Source organism: Colossoma macropomum, unplaced genomic scaffold (genome assembly GCF_904425465.1).
Source record: "Colossoma macropomum unplaced genomic scaffold, Colossoma_macropomum, whole genome shotgun sequence".
Taxonomy (NCBI): domain Eukaryota; kingdom Metazoa; phylum Chordata; class Actinopteri; order Characiformes; family Serrasalmidae; genus Colossoma; species Colossoma macropomum.
Window position 1 is genome coordinate 30,744,210 of NW_023494804.1, and position 18,185 is coordinate 30,762,394.

The window sequence follows — 18,185 nt, forward strand, 5'->3', positions numbered from 1 at the left end:
TAAAAAAAAACCGTGGTAGTTGATTGGCAACTGATCAGTAACCTGATTGGGTATAAAAGAGTTTTTCAGAAGTAAAGATGAGGAGAGGTTCACCACTCTGTGAAAGACTGCACAAGCAAATAGTGCAACAATTCAAGAATAATGTTTCTCAACATAAAATAGCAAATAACTTCTGCTTTTCATCATCTACAGTACATAATATCATTAAAAGATTCAGAGAATCTGGAGAAATCTCTGTATGCAAGGGACAAAAACCAGTATTTGCTGGCCGTGATCTTTGGGCTCTCAGGAGGCACTGCATTAAAAACAGACATGATTCTGTAGTGGAAATCACTGCATGGCCTCAGAAACACTTCTGAAAACCACTGTCTGTGAAAATAGTTCATCACTGCATCCACAAATGCAAGTTAAAACTCTAAAACACAAAGAAGAAACCAAATACAAACAGGATCCAGAAACACTGCCACCTTCTCTGGGCCCGAGCTCCATTAATGGGGACTGAGGGAAAGTGGAAAAGTGTCCTGTAGTCTGACAAATCAACATTTAAAATTATTTTTGGAAATCATGGACACTGCGTCATTCGGGCTAAAGATCACTCAGTTATGTTATCAGTGCACAGTTCAAAAGCCAGTATTCATGATGGTATAGGGGGGCATTAGTGACATGGCATGGGTGATGTGCACATCTGTGAAGGCACTATTAATGCTAAACGATATATACATGTTTTGGCAACATATGCTGCCATCCAGACCACGTCTCTTTCAGGGAAGGCCTTGATTATTTCAGCAAGACAATGTCAAACCACATTCTGTATGTATTACAGCAGCATGGCTCCGTATTAAAATAGTCCAGGTGCTAAACTGACCTGCCTGCAGTCCAGACCAGTCACCACTGATAACATTTGGCGCATAATGAAGTGTAAAATACAATCTGCAGCTGAAATCCTGTATCAAACAAAAATGGGAAAACATTTCAGTTTCTAAACTACAGCAGTGTCTCCTCAGTTCCCAAACACTTACAGAGTGCTGTTAAAGAAGAGGTGATGAAACACAGTGGTAAACAGGCCCCCGTCCCAACTTTTTTGGAACGTGTTGTTGGCATCAAATTCAAAATGGGCATATATTTTTCAAAAAACAATAAAATTTTGCAGTTTCAACATTTGATATGTTGTCTTTGTAGTATATTCATTTAAATACAGGATTTACATGATTTGCACATCATTGCATTGTATTTCTGTTTACATTCTGCACAGCATCCCAACTTATCTGGAAATGGGGTTATAACTGCTGAGTTGAATCAAGTGTTTTTTGTGCTGAGAATTCACCAACCTGAGCGAAGACCCACTAATTGGTGAACACTTTTGTTATGAAAACACCCTCCAGCATTAAGTAATACAGCTTGTGAACCATATTAGCCTTGTGTTCAAGCTGATTACAACTCCTTTCAAGTCCTTTATTTATTTTTAGAATTAACAAGAAAGCACAGAAATGAGCTGCACCCATTTTCAACCATCACACCCTTTAGCATTTGTGATGAAAAATGAATACATAGCAAAAATCACCTAGGAATATTCCTGTAGAGTATCCTTTAGCGGTGGGCTTCTCCAGCCTATCGGAGTGCAGTGGGAAGCAGACTCCGTTCCGGCCATAGTAGTTGCCAAACAGATCGTCGCTTAGCAGCGGCACAGCGGCTATGAGGAATCCTAGCAGCCAAATGGAGGCCAGCACCAGCCCCGTCTGCAGCTTCCCTGGCCGCAGGTGACTGAAGGGGAACACAATTACTAGGAACTTCTCCAGAGTCAGGTATGCCAGCAGGAGCACAGACACCTCAGAGGAGAGCATGGCCAGAAAGCCAATGGTGCGGCATTCCACACTCTCCATCCACTGCAGGGCATTCCGGTTGTACTCGCCACGAAACTTCACATCAAACACTCCCAGAAAGAAGAGGTAGACGCCCATCAGGCAGTCCGCACCTGCAGGAAGACACGATTAAAACTATAATCAGGAGTTTCTGAAGGACAGATTTACACGATCAGGCATAACATTATGACCACCTCCTTGTTTCTACACTCATTGTCCATTTTATCAGCTCCACTTACTATATAGGTGCACTTTGTAGTTCTACAGTTACAGACTGTAGTCCATCTGTTTCTCTGATACTTTGTTAGCCCCCTTTTACCCTGTTCTTCAGTGGTCAGGACCCCCATGGACCCTCACAGAGCAGGTACTATTTGGGGGGTGGATCATTCTCAGCACTGCAGTAACACTGACGTGGTGGTGGTGTGTTAGTGTGTGTTGTGCTGGTCTGAGTGGATCAGACACAGCAGTGCTGCTGGAGTTTTTAAACACTGTCCACTCACTGTCCACTCTATTAGACACTCCTACCTTGTCAGTCCACCTTGTAGATGTAAAGTCAGAGACGATAGCTCATCTGCCGCTGCACAGTTTGTGTTGGTCATCCTCTAGACCTTCATCAGTGGTCACAGGACGCTGCCCACAGGACGCTGTTGGCTGGATATTTTTGGTTGGTGGACTATTCTCAGTCCAGCAGTGACACTGAGCTGTTTAAAAGCTCCAGCAGCACTGCTGTGTCTGATCCACTCAGACCAGCACAACACACACTAACACACCACCACCACGTCAGTGTTACTGCAGTGCTGAGAATGATCCACCACCCAAATAGTACCTGCTCTGTGAGGGTCCATGGGGGTTAACATTGTATTTTCAATGCAGTGAGCTGAATCACTTCCCTTGTGCACCGTTGGCCGCTTTGGGGGCACATCATTAAAACACAGATAGTTTGTGTAGAGCTGTAGGACATTTCTGAGCCCAAAAGCTGCATAATACTGTTTTTTAAACATAAAAAAACATAACGATTTCACTTGAAGTGTGCAAATGTGGTAGTGACACAACTAGTTAGCCTGACCAACATCAATAATCTGCGTGGACGTTACTCAGCTCATTTGCATAACTCTCGTCCAGAAGGAGAGAAAGCAGAGAAGTCAGGGTCTGCATCAGTGGTTAAATGTGTCAGTTATGTGGGAATCTTCTCGACTCTCGCCACGTTATGACATGTCATAACACGCTCTGTTTGATATAAATTATAAAATAAATTCAGATAAAAAAGACAAATGGTTTTCCCTTTGTCACTGTTCGTCACGCTGCTTAAAAGTTCAGCACCCCCAACTTAAAACACCTTCCTGTGTCTGTGTACATAGATGTCAATCATATCTTTCCTCTATTTTCTATTTTTATTTTTATATTTTGATGCTGTTAAATGTGAGAGTAACAGGGTGATTGCATCCCTGCCAAATTTCTTCCCAATTAACAAACATCCTGTGTATCATTTGGTCCACTTTCACCATTGCGGTGTGAAACCAACCAAATAAGAAACATACAATATTACAAAAACTCTTATTACTGGTTTTTAGAGACGTTATTAGCTTGACATGAAATATAGTTTCAGTTACTCAGTCAGTGGCCTAGTTGTATTGTTTTGTTTTGTAAAGCTTTGCCCCACCACTTTCGGAGATGTAGTGTCACCTTTGCTGCCAGCTGAGAATCTCATTGATCCTTTCCATGAAGGCTTAACGGGGTATTATCTGTTCATTGACTGGTTCCAAAATTTAAACATCCCCTAAGGTTTAGAGCAGAATGTTATAATTACTGTGTTTTCATTTCATAAAAAATGGATGCATGTTGTTCAGTTTATATTCAGTTGACTTTAGGTGGTGATTCTTTAGAGAAGAAGGGACAGAGAATAACCTCACCATCATTTGCTTTCAAAAGTTGCACTGCAAAGTTGGACTAAGACAAAAATAAAATAACACTAATAATATTTTTGGGCTACGTATTATTCCGTGTTATTTGTTTTACAAAACATAAATCTATACAATATTATTTATTAAAATATATAATCTATAATGAATGACAGTGTATGTACAATGAACTACAAACACATTTCAGATTTTTCCCATTTCTTTTTTGATATTGTCACTGTTAGTTACCAGGCTGGCTTAAAGTTTTGAGTTAACTGGACTTCTGATAGTAAGTTAGTAGAACAAGAATTTGTATTATACGTCTATACACCTGTTATTTGAAATGTAACTCACTTAACTCAAAATGTTAGGCAACCGGGTGTTTTTGGTGTTCTGATTAACCCTTGTGTGGTGTTGGTGTGTGTGTTACTCAGTGGTCTGCTGGACCCACCACATTATTGTTTATTTAAATCAATACAGCCATAACAATTTATGTAAAAATACCAGATGTTTAAAATATCACAAGTGTCCAGTGTAGGGTTCTCCTTTAGCAGCTGTAGCCAGTCAGCAGCCTGTCCACACACACATATACAAACACACACACACACACACACACACACTAACAGCAGGCCATGTAGGAGGAGAACAGAGTGAAGGACACAGCACCTCCGCACTTTCACTCCCCGCGGGTTCACCCAACACCACATGTGTAATATAAATGTGTGGGGGGTGAACAGAGTGAAGACACTGAAAATGGGTTATTTTATATGTTCTTCACAGAAAACGAGCAAAGGCCAAAAATCTGAGGCTGAAAAAATAATAAATCATCATTTTTTCTTTTGGTAAACATTGAAAATGGGTCCCACAGACCTGAACACCACACAAGGGTTAAACAAAAAAACTAGATACCATGCTGCCTACAATTTTAGATTAGAGGCAGTTCAGAGTCACTATGGCTACAACAGGGTTTACACAGCTCAGTGAAACAGTAAGGAAGGTGAAGATTGGTATGCAGGAAACCAAACATTGAAGAGCAATGAAAAAAAGAGGCTGAGTTATTTGTGTTAAAATAATACGTTGATAAAAATAAGAGACAAGTTCTTGTTCTTTTAACCTAATGGGTTTTACAGTGTGGTGGCTGAAAAATATGAGATCACACAGTAAACTGATATGATACACTACCCAGCATCTTTTTGCCGAAATGAACAGAATATTCCAAACATCCATCAGGACACATGTATTCCAGCTACTAGGAGAGGTCAACAGCATAAGAAACAGGGAGATACACCAGCTTTTTGTCACTGCCTCAATATTTATTGGTCATCGACAGGATTCAGCATACACGACTGACAAATGTTTGATATATTCCAACTGGGATGTATAAAGTATACTGGGGGGGGCAAGGCCTCACATACTTCTTGATTTTCTATGCCAGCTGTCCGCTTTCTGCACAAATTCTGCAGACCAGTACAGACTCACTGTACTGGTTCACTGATTGTGAATTGGGGAAAAGCTCTAAGCCTCTTTTTTTCATTGCTCTTCAATGTTTGGTTTCCTGCATACCAATCTTCACCTTCCTTACTGTTTCACTGAGCTGTGTAAACCCTGTTGTAGCCATAGTGACTCTGAACGGTCTCTAATCTTGTCTTGCATTAAACCCCAAACTCATTCCATGAAACACAAAGACAAGGCTGGAAGGCTGGGAAATGTTTTGTTTTCAGACATATACTGAAGATTTGGACATGGACATGGCAAATTAGCTTGCCTGTTAGCTCCTATACATTTTTAAGGCTGGCTGCCAAATGAACTCTGGCACTTTTCACATTCTGTTATGATCTGTAGTTATGATGTGTGAACCAGCAGCTCAGCATGACCTATAATTAAGCAACGTGCTCATGCAGTAAGACAGGTGCCTAAACGTCCAACGACAAGCAGCTTCACAAGATGTGACTTCAAAGAGAAAGGCAACATTAAAGGCCTCTTAAATTCACTTTCACAGGCAGCGTTTGTGTCAAAAATGTTATTTGCTTGATCTAAAAACAATCATGAAACCTTCTGCGTTCCCATAACTGCTATACAAATCAAGTATATCACATTATCAAGTGTAACCTCTACATGAAATTGCTCTAATCTAGTTTTACAAGCTTTCCCTGATAGGTATGACTCATTTGCCAGCTGTTTCAGATTGAAACTCCCGACTACCACGCTGAGCACTTTTCCTGTGCCCTTCCAGTCAGATCAAGCTGTTAAAATCACTCCAGCAGTCACAACAAGAGGGGGAAAGGGCATTCAGTTTATGGCGCCATCACTAAGCAGCCCCAGCCTCTTTTACAGTGTCATGGATCATAGGACACTTGACATGGACTGGGTGAGGGGAAGCAGAGTGCAGGTAAATGAAAGAAATTCACTGTGTGTTTTAATACAGTGTACTCTATTCCTGCACTAGTTTCTGGACTTGTGCAGTATAAGCATAAATTGAACGCTAACATTTTGGAACTGACAAATTATCGCGCTGCACCTTACAACAAAGAATCACACCTAAATAACCTGTATATGTGGAAGGCATGAGGAAGAATGTAAGATGGTTGTAAGCACACTGTTACAAATAAAGGTTTTCTGCAGGTACATTTTTTGTTCATCAAGCTACAAACAGTGTAAATGTTTCCTCAAAGCTCCAACAGTGGTTTTAAGGTCTGATTGTGCACCTTTAATAAGTTTTTCCAGGTGAAAAGTTCGTATTTGTACTTTTTCATAACCGAATGTTTTAAAACAGAACAGTAAAATAAAAGCCTGGAGACGAGACGGGGTGTGTGGAGTCAGTACAGCTTAGAACATATCATTTCAGTGGATTATGGTTCAGTTATGTTCCCTGACTAAAGGTACTGAGATGGAGCCTTGAGGGAACCAACCCATTGACAAGAGGGCCACTGCCCCAGTGACAGTTTAGGACCTTTTTTCTGAGAGTGTACCATCAGATTTTATAACAATTAAACAAATAACTGGCAACAGACAATATTGTCAAGCAGCAAAACAAAGAGCTGTAACTGAATTAGAAAGAAGCCATAAAAACGAGGAAACACGAGAACAAGATCAGAAGCTAAAGAGACCCAAGGAAAAATAAAAGTGACGTGTCCAAACCCTCAAGGGTGCATCTCAGAGAACATGATTGTACCATAATTCACTGAAACTATATTTTCTAAGTTGTACTGACTCCACAAACCCCGTCTCGTCTCCAGGCTTTTATTTTATTGCTCTGTATTAAAACATTTGGTTATGAAAAGGTACTAATAAAAACTGATTTAAGGTGCACAGCTGGATCTTAGAACCACTGTTGTACCTTTGAGGGAACATTTATATTGTTTGGACCTTGAAGAACAAAATATGTGCCTGCACAGAACCTTTATCTCTAACAATGAAGGATGATACTAACCCTTTTCGGGTGGGAGGATGTGATTTAGTATGCTTTAATACACAAATCATAAACTTACTAACATGCCAGTACCTATAAAAATAGTGCACAGGATGATACTAAATCTGTTTTAGGGTGGGAGGATGTGATTTAGGACAGCCAGTCATAAAATTACATGTCAACCTTAGCCAGTGATGTATCAGATGTGCCTCAGGCAGACATCTTATAAACAGCGAGTGAGTTTACATGCACCCAAAAATCCGATCATAATCAGATTTCTGCAGTTATCTGATTATTCAAATGGTCATATAAACACCATACTCCGGTCTAGAAATCCGATTAGGCTGGATTTCAGCTCAGTAATCAGATTTCTCAGTGCATGCGAACTCTTACTCTGATTTCTTTCGGATTTCTCAGTCTGCGCATGTGCGAAAACAGACGGCGGTACCGGAAATAAACAAGCAGCGTCGCCGCGAGATGCAGCAAAACACTTTTGGATCGACACTGAAACCAAACATGAAATAATGGATTTAAATATTCTTCATCTTCTAGACGATGTATGTTCATATTTTCAGGTAAAGTGGTGTGAAGGTTTTTTTAATAAAAGCCGCGGTATGAAGTTTGAGTTTTACGTTACGTTTACGTCACGACTTCTGTGGATTTATCGTCTGTTTGCAAAGCAGAAATCAGATTATTGTCTGACTCATGTAGACCCAGAGTTTCACATTATCTGATTTCTCAAGTGCAAGTAAACGTGTTGTTGGGATTACTGACAAAATCTGATTTACTGCAGCTACTGGATTATTAAGTGCATATAAACACACTTACTGACAAAAATGTAAAATAGATAAATGATTAAATGAGTTGTTGAAAAAGTTGAAAAAGAATGGCAGAAAATGATGAAAGGAGAAGTAATATAAAGTCAAGTTTAATTTATATAATTACCTTTTTGGAAACTAGTACATATTAATATAGTTTTCAATCAAGCTTTTCCATTTTTTGTGCCATTACTTACATTTATTTCTCACTAAAACAGAAACATAATCATTTAATTTGTTGATTAATTTTAAAAAAAGGTTCTGCTAGTTGGTGTTCACTCATATAACTGAGCTTTCAAAGACTTCTCCAAAGATTAAGGTGTGTTGTTTTATACTAAATGTCTGGACTGCCGACCTGTCCAGGGTGTTTTCCTGCCTTACACCCAACAACTGCTGGGATAACCTCTAGCTCCCCCCTTGACCCAGAAGGATAAGCAGCTTAGAAAGTGTGTGTGTGTGTTTTATACTGGTTGCACTAAAGGTGGCTGGGAACACTAAGCAAGTACTACTAAGTTTGAGACACAGCATGTGTGGTTTGTAAACTGACCACTGATTTTGCCATGTAATGTTTTACTTCAAAGAAGTTTCTCTAAAAGCATCCGTCTGTCTTTTTCCAAGTTTCCTGAATCTCTGAAAGGCCATGCATGGTTTGCTGTTGTTCAGTTAAATATGTTTTGGTTGTTCAGCCTAATTAAAATCAAAATAATTCCGAAATTACTTGATTTTTCAATTAATCAGTAGTGACACCTCAAATACACACCAGCAAACATACACACAAACACAAACACAGGCATTCATACAAAAAATACTAAATGTTCTAATTTTAAGGTCTTTTCTTTCAAGTTTGCTCCAAATTAATCAGGACTGGACTGGTTCCCTTGGCGCCGCAGCTAATACTACCATTCATGATTGCTTTACCACTGTTGTACACTTTTCCAATCAGGCAAATTTCCATTTTCTCTGCTGTGCCTGTGTGGAAATAAACAGAACGCCACTTCCAATTTGTCCATGCTAACTGACTGCAATGCAATGGTTGCAATAGCAGCATAAACAGCTTAGTAATAAGGTAACCAAGTGCTTCTGTGCACATGCATGATCTGAATGTGTGTACGGGTAAACTCACAGCACAGGACTTTGATGCAAACTGCATGCAGGTTGTTCTCTGCGCGAATACACGACCGCATTCCGATCACAAAGAGGTTTCCGAAGCAGGTGATGAAGGCCATGACCCACACAGACACTCTCAGCACCATGTTGGCCAGCAGGTCCTCAAACGAAGAGATCCCATCTGTGTTGGGCTTGCACTTCCGGACGTGGGGCGCATAGGAACAGTACTGGAAATCCTTAAAGTATCTGGAAAACATTAGGGGAGGGAATGACCCCACAATATGATGTCATCATGAAATTTGCATCAAATACAATTCTAATTGAGATTGTTAAAGTTTTGTGATATACTAGGTACTGAGATATATATGATTTATTGCTTCTGGATTATATTATCATGTTACTTGAGCCATGAAACAGTTCCATAATGAGATTTGTTGTGATATATTGTGATACATGCAAGTTATTCCTTCTAAGATTATTTTATTTTTGTAGTAGACAAACACTGACTGACTTTTAAACTGACTTTTTCTTTACATGTTTAATAAATGCTTTTATCTAGAAAAATTGAAAACGACAGATTATTGTTTATATTGTTTTGTCTGGTGACTCTTATATAAGTATATTATATTGGTGTTTCTGTTTCCTGAAGTGGGATTGAACAGCGTTTGCCTGTGTGCAGGGCAAATGTTGTCCACTACACTATCCAACCTTAACAGTGACTTTACTGACAGAATCCATGGTCACCAGAAAGAAATAGTGGCATCTTGTGGGAGAGAGAATATTCCGAATTAAATAATTAAATGTTGCTACTTGGACGTTTATCAACCCTATTTTTAAAAACAAAATACAATGAAGTCATTCTGTACTGATTTTCTCTCTCCTTGTTATGCACTATATTATCCATCCAGCACTGACAGTGAGTAGCCATAGTCATTTCTACCATCGAGCTCACTGAAAATATAAGAAACTCCTTATTGATACCACGTTTGAGTGAGCAGTGGCGTAACTAGGGGCTTATGGGCCCCAGTGCAAAAAAGAGAGTGCAGTCAGGCAGGTAACGTTCTCCTGCATGCAAGTTATTCCTCCTCAGATTATTTTTTATTTAGACATTCAAAGCCAGGAGAGAGATCAGTTTAGTGTCATATAAGCGCAAAATTAACTGCCAACAACTATGCTAACTTGTGTTTGTGTAAAGACCAGTACTGCCCATTAGGCACCCACAACACCCCATAACATTAAAACACCATAAAATGTAAATGTGTAATTTACCTATTAAAACATTTATTTTAAAACATTAAGTAAAGCCCACAGTGGGCTCCAAAAGTCTGAGACCACGTATGCAATCTTTTCTAATTTAATTACATTTTTTTTCATAACAAATTATATTATAAGCATAACAATTTGAGCAAAAAAGCAGAATCTTACCAAATTGGAACAGAAATTTCAGAATGTCCGTTTTGTAGATTTAGTAGACAAATTTAGTAGATTTAGTAGACAAATTTACCTGAGAGTCACCTGAACACAAGCTTCAGTGGAAGAGATAAAACCAAAAAAACCTGACCTTTTCATAAAAAGAACTTATCGTGGTCAATGTCACATATTTGCTTAATCTGAATAGTGCCCAAACAAATACTGCAGAATCTTTCATTCTTCTTCTTGATTTTAATTGATTTAAAACTGTCCGTTGATTATTTCCAGATATAAATGAAAAACATTCCAATTTTTATTGTGGTCTCAGACTTTTGGATTCCACTGTAGTTTTTTTCTGTACTTTTTCCACTCCCGCCTATTAATCTACCAGTGGATTTAATACACGCTGAAAATATTATTAGGTAAACAATAAAACATATCTGTGTTCCCTCCTCAGACATGGAGGGACATTATTGAGGCTGACTGACAGAAACAAAGAGCATGCAACCCACAATTACCATAACAGGAGGACATGCCGTACGTACATATGAGACAGATTGCCCATTGGGAGGAACATCTTAGTTTGGATATCTGGAATCTCAATGCCTTCTAGTCCTCTAAGAAATACAAAGACATTTATAATCAATGACAGTTAATGCGGTGGCTATATTTTTCCAAAAGCACATTTTGTGGTTTTTGCTTACTCACAGAGACTCGAGCTGAACCAAATGATCAAAGTGACCAGCGTGAATGTGAAGCAAAGGGTTGTGAGATATATTTCTGAAAAGACAGTTCATCATCACGGCATTATAAAATTAGTATGTTTAACCCTTAGGAGAGGGGCGGCACGGTGGCGCAGTGGGTAACGCTGTCGCTACCGCTACCTGTGCGCTGTCACAGCAAAATGGCCTGGGTTCGATTCCCGGCTGGGTGACCAGGGTCGTTTCTGTGTGGAGTTTGCCTGTTCTCCCCGTGTCTGCGTGGGTTTCCTCCGGGTACTCCGGTTTCCTCCCACAGTCCAAAAACATGCAGGCAGGCTGATTGGACATGCTAAAATTGCCCCTAGGTGTGAATGTGTATGTCTGTCTGTCTGCCCTGCGATAGACTGGCGACCTGTCCAGGGTGTATCCTGCCTTCCGCCCAATGACAGCTGGGATAGGCTCCAGCACCCCACTGCGACCCAGAAGGATAAGCGGTTTAGACGATGGATGGATGGATGGAACCCTTAGAAGAGCCAGTGATACCAAATGTATGCTGTAACTTCATCTGTGTTATTTCTACCAGTGACCTCACTGAAAATAGAAGAAACTACTTACTGATACCATGTTTGTGTGAGCAGTGGCGTAACTATGGGGCTTATGGGCCCCAACGCAAAAAAGAGAGAACAGTCTCCTGGCGTTCACCAAACCCAGACTCATCCATCACAATACTCCACAGAATACGTTTCCACAGCTCCAGTGGATGCTTGGCATTGTGCATTTTGATCTTAGGCTTGTGTGCAGCTGCTCAGACATGGAAATGTGTCTCGTGAAGCTCCTAATGCGCAGTTCTTTTGCTGATGTTGCTTCCAGAGGCAATTTGGAGCTCTTTACTGATGATTTAACAGAGGATAGACTCTTCAAAACTCAGTGGCCCCACTGACTGCTCCGAGACGCTTCCATTTCACGGTAATAGCACTTACAGTTGACAGGAGCAGATCTAGCAGGACAGCAATGTCACAAACCGACTGACAGAGGTGGCGTCCTATAACAGTGCCATGTTTAAGTCACAGCTCTTCAGTACGACTCTCTACTGCCAGTGTTTGTATATTGAGACTGCAAGGCTGTGTGCTTCTTTTAATCCACCTATTAGTAATGGGTGTGGCTGAAACACCTGAACTGAATAACTAAAAGGGGTGTCCCAATACTTTTGTTCTTATAGTGTATTTTTAGATGTTTTATTCAATATTTCAAGAATTTTGAATTACTATATTCTGTGATTTATATATTATATATTTTTTGTACAATATATTTTGTCAAATTATTAAGCTCTATCAACCCCTCAACAAGATCCGATCACTTTTTAAATATGAGACATTTTGAATATTAATTTTTTTGGAACTTTCACAATCATTTCAGAATCATATCTGCTCATCTTTCTAGATACATCTCAAAATTCGTACTTTTTACATCTTCCTACGGAGCCCCACCGATGACATCCTGTATAAATAAAAATAATGCATGGCCACGACTTACTAAATGGGGGGAACAAGATCATAATGCGTGGCTACAATTTAGTAAGGTGTGGGAACGAGATCATAATATGTGCCCATGACTTAGTAAGGCATGGGAACAAGATCCTAATGTGTGCCCATGACTTAGTAAGGCGTGGGAACAAGATCCTAATGTGTGGCTACAATTTAGTAAGGCGTGGGAACAAGATCCTAATGCGTGGCCACGACACAGTAAGGCGTGGGAACAAGATCCTAATGCGTGGCCACAACTTAGTAAGGTGTGGGAACGAGATCGTAATGTGTGGCCACAATTTAGTAAGGTGTGGGGACAAGATCCTAATGTGTGGCCATGACTTAGTTAGACATGGGAAGGAGATACTATTGTGTGGCCACAATTTAGTAAGGCATAGGTACAAGATCCTAATGTGTGGCCATGACTTAGTAAGGCGTGGAAACGAGAGCCTAATGTGTGGCCACTACTTAGTAAAGCATGGGAACAAGATCTTAACGTGAGGCCACAATTTAGTAAGCCGTGGGAACGAGATCCTAATGCATAGTCACAACTTAGTAAGGCGTGATCTCGTTTCCATGCCTTACTAAATTGTGGCCATGCATTATTTTTATTTATATGGGATGTCACCAGCAGGGCTCCGTATCTTTCTACTAATTACTTGAAATTCTTTGAAATTGCACACAACTGGGACACAAATTAATTGAAACTTTTATCTGAAATCAAGCTGGTTTTATATTGTTGGAAACAGTGAGTGCGTTTACATGCGTTCACACTCAGTAATCCGATCATAATTGGATTTCTGCAGTTATCCAATTATTCAAACAGTCATGTAAACACCATACTCCGATCTAGAAATCTGATTACGAAATCTGATAAAGAGGCTGGATTTTAGCTCAGTAATCAGATTTCTTAGTGCATGTGAACTCTTACTCTGATTGCTTTCAGATTTCTCAGTCTGTGCAGACGCCGGTACTTAATAAAAGCAAGCGGCGTCACTGTGAGACACAGCAAAACACTGTTGGAGCGGCACTGAAACCAAATACAAAATGAAGGATTTAAATATTCTTCACCTTCTAGATGATGTATGTTCATATTTTCAGGTAAAGTGGCGCAATGTTTAAAAAAAATCGCGGCATGAAATTTGAGTTTTATGTTACGTTTACGTCTCGTCTTCTTCTGAGAGTTTATTGGCTGGTTGTAAAGCACAAATCTGATTACTATCTGACTCATGTAGACCTGGAGTTTCACATTATCTGATTACTCAAGAGCATGTAAACATGTATGTAAACGGATTACTGACAAAATCTGATTTTCTGCAGTTACTAGATGATTAAGTGCATATAAACGCACTCACTGATTCCAAACTTTTGAACAGTGGGGCATATTTAAAAATAATATAGCAAAACACGACAACTCCACATTTCTACGAGTTAAACTGTATTTACAAACATTTGGTACCTCTAGTACAACACAAAGACAGCTACTCACAGTTTCAGCAGTGACTTTAGACTCTTGAAAATGTTGCTCGGGAGGTCAGTGATCCTGTTGCAAGACAGATCACTACAACACAAAAACCAGGAGAGAAAGTCAGGAAATGAGGTAAAGAGAAGGAAAGCTGCAGGAAGTTAGTCAACAAGCAAAACTGAAGTGGGGGGGGGGCAAAATGCAGACCCACTAATGTGTGGAACAAAATGTGTCGCTTTAAACTCAAATCCACTCGAGCCTGTAATACTCACAGCTCTGCCAGTGATCCGAGCGACTGAAACATGTTTTCTGGAAGCGTCTTGATTTTATTGTCACGCAACGACCTGAAGGTGGGAAAGTTATATAGTGAGCTGTGACTAATGAGAACATAACAACATTGTCTCTGCATCTGTGATGATCCTTTTTCTTTCAAGTCCAAAAAACATGAACATGTGGTGTACTGAACAGCTTGGTTTGATTTTTCGTATTCCTCGGTTTATTTTCTTGGAGGGGACAGGATGACCCAAAGCCCACACAAGACGTCCTTTCATTTCTTTCACCGGGGCGGGACTGTGTCACGCCTGGCAGAATACTCTCCCCCCTGCAGCTACTGATGAACTAATCTCGTTTGACAGGAGAAGAGAGCCTAGAACGCCTTATCTTGTTCGCCTGCTTCTCCCTGTGTTCAGACAAAAGTGGAGACTCAGGCAAGTTCTTGTTTATATTTCACCAGAACAGAAAGGGTAACAGTTTAAATTAAAACAGTAAGTTAACCTGGTTGAATTAAGATTTTGTTAAACTTCAAATTACCAGTTTATCACCAATTACTGTCCTGTTAACTCACTTTTAGAAGTTCAACTACAGAAACAGTGTAAATTTGAAATCTTATATAATTAGCCATCATAACGACTTCAGTTAGTATTGAACTTAGGACAGTTGCTATTACAGAGCTCATTATCTCATTCTTACTCCAGAGAAGTGAAGAGTATTACAGAACATATATATATATATATATATATATATATATATATATCGCTGCTGTTGGAAGAAACCCTCAAAAAACCCCAAAACGACTTGGAAAAAAGTCTGGTTCCATTGACTTACATTCAAAGTAAAGTATGTTTTTTCCTTCTCCTGTTATCATTTTAGAGGTACAAGGTTTTGGTCCAACAATAGCGATATATAAATGTTGCATTGGGTTCAGCCAGACACGTCAACGGCGTCGTCTTTTTAGGGAAATAGAGCTGCCAGACTGCATTCAGCACAAATACAGATTGGCATTTTAAGAAAAGTACCATTGAAAATTATATTATTTAAAGAGCATGGTACTCAGAGCACGGGACAGGATTATACAACAAGGAGAACGCAGTGATTGACACTCATGCTTGTCCTTTGTGTATGTACAGATATGGCCACAGGGTTCCTCTGGTTTTATATGAAGCTTATTTTATTTAATAACCTATACAGAGTATCTTTACTTAATGTAAAGTAATTACACTAATTTTTTTACACTGAGTGCTAGTGCTGAGCAAACGTGCATTGTAGATACAGCAATAATCCATCTGGAATATTCACATCAGATCAGCACCTTCTTACTGTGTTTTGGTGGTTTGTTGCCACACATAAAGATTAGAAGTGATTCTCACATTTTTAGATTTGCTGACATGTGTGATAATATTGTGTTTCTATCATGGCTCATGCTAGACTCGTACCAGTGTTTATCATCAGGTGCAGACCGAATTACTTTTTCAGTTGTTCTGCACAGCTAACAAGCACATTCAGCTATTAAACAAAAAAGACACAGAGAACAAACCACTTTTACAGTGTAATTAGTTACCATAACAACTTCAGTTAGTATTGAACTTAGGACAGCCACTATTACACCTTTATTTTGACAGCTTGCAGATATCCGTGCCCAGCAGATCCTTTTATGTGGAGGTGTCAGACATCCTAACCAGTATCTGCAAACTATTAAAATAAATAATTCTGCTTTGCACTTTGAGATAATTTTCTATAACACTCAAATTGAGCTCTAGCATTAAGCAGTAAATACACCTGTATGTATTTTTATAACAGCTAATTTAACAATAATGTTCAGATTTTTAAAATCTACATCATAAACATGTGTGAAACACACGTGACTTCTGTAAGGGTTTTCACATCACCATTTTTTTGTCATGTGATCACAATTTTTTTCATGTTATCAAACATTTTTTTACACTTATATGACAGGTTTCATGTGTATTTTAAGTTAAGTGACCCTTATTAGTCTCACAACATGGAAATTTCACCTCTACGTTTTGACCCATCCATCATACACACTAGGGGGCAGTGAGCACCCTTGCCCAGAGTGGTGGGCAGCCCTACCCACAGCCACAGAGCAGTTGGGGGTTAGGTGCCTTGCTCAAGGGCACTTCAGTCACGTACTGGTGGCTCAAGAGACAGTAGCCTTGTGACCTTCCAGTTCCCTAACCTCTAGCCCACGACTGCCTGCCCAGGCAAACACCTTTTCAGGCAGACGCCTTCTGTCTAAATCCCCCTCGTTATCTGTGTGTGTTAATGTTGGTACGAACCTGCCAATTAAAGCACTGCAGTGATGGCAGTGAATAATGAGGAGACAGGTTTGAACATGTGGCTGTTTATCAAGAAAAACAGAGTGGCTTTGGCAAACAGACACTGAAACTGCAGAGCAGCGACCCATTAAGCAGCGAAGTAGGTATTTTAACTTTTTCAATCAAAGTGCCTAAAACTTCATCACACTTTGGTTTTGTTTTTATTAATTTTTTTATTTTACGTAAATAGCTGTCTATCTGTATGGATAGCTGTCAACATTTTTAATTTTTGTTAATTCAATTTCAGCTGTGTGCATATTATCAGTTGCCTGGTAACAAGCATGACAATTCATTATCGACATCAATTGCATGAATTATTACCCCCTTAACTTGAGATAGGATAAGCTGTTGTAAGGTAGGATATATCTCGTGCCATTATGTGCAGTTATATGTTTTAAGCTTCTGTAACATGAATTTATTAAAAAATCATATCGAACTTAGGACAGGGCTTTTTATAAACCTTTTAAGTTAAAACAATAAACAGTTTTTTTACAGTTCACAAGTTGTTTAAACTTTGTAAAAATGGTGAACATTCTTTTAGATATTCAAATAAACCCATTTTTTATACTTTTATATCTTATTTTATGTCTTATATGTTGACTTAAATTGTTCTACACTGAAAAAAATGCTTAAAACCATTTCAGAACCGAGTCAGAACAAATCAGACACTTTTGGATAAAAAAGTTTTGAGGTTTTAATGAAAAAAGCAAGATCCAAACTCATAGTGATTAAACAGCCAAAGGGCAAAACTGAGAGAGAGGCGAAAACAATCCAAAAGGGACATTTCAAAACAGGTTTTGAACGAATCAGGCCAAAAACACAGCACAACAGGCCATCAAACTACACTCAGTACGCTCAGGGACACTGGGACACTTTGCCAGGAAGTAAGACCAAACAAACACTATATATAGGGCTAGACAGAGGGGATGGGAATCAGTAATCGGGCGAAACTGATCTGGGATAGGCTGATGACTGAGAGTTCTGAGTCATGTGACCCAGCAGAGTCAGGGGGTGTGTGGGGGTGGGGGGGGGGGCGTGACATTTTTATTCAAATAAATACTTTAAATGAAACAATGCGGAACAGAATAAATAGGTTAGGTTAACAAAAGCAATACTTTATATCAATTCAAACCTCAAAAGCAAAACCTCCTTATCAGCTCCTGCCTTGTTCCACTTTCTACAGTGTATTAAATGCTAGTAGAGATACTAGCACATTTAAAAACTGGAGCTGGTGGCTCAGAGATTTGTACCCTGTGTACTCACTTTTAGGTTGTTACTAGAGGGTTGTTTAAGAAATATCCATGAAAATTCATATACTTTCTTTTCTTCTCACATGATGCAGTTGAAGCATAGACTGCAGCAGAGATGGTAGTGAATGCACTC

The 18,185-nt window shown here is 39.4% G+C and overlaps 1 protein-coding gene across 1 annotated transcript in view; it reads right to left on the reverse strand.

Moving 5' to 3' along the window:
* Positions 1-18,185, reverse strand: part of rxfp2a (relaxin family peptide receptor 2a) — an 89,117-nt gene that overhangs the window by 5,925 nt on the left and 65,007 nt on the right. The window contains 6 exon segments of the mRNA XM_036594449.1: positions 1,562-1,972; positions 9,108-9,337; positions 11,047-11,118; positions 11,210-11,281; positions 14,215-14,286; positions 14,463-14,534. Of these exon segments, the coding sequence (XP_036450342.1) occupies positions 1,562-1,972; positions 9,108-9,337; positions 11,047-11,118; positions 11,210-11,281; positions 14,215-14,286; positions 14,463-14,534 (929 nt within the window).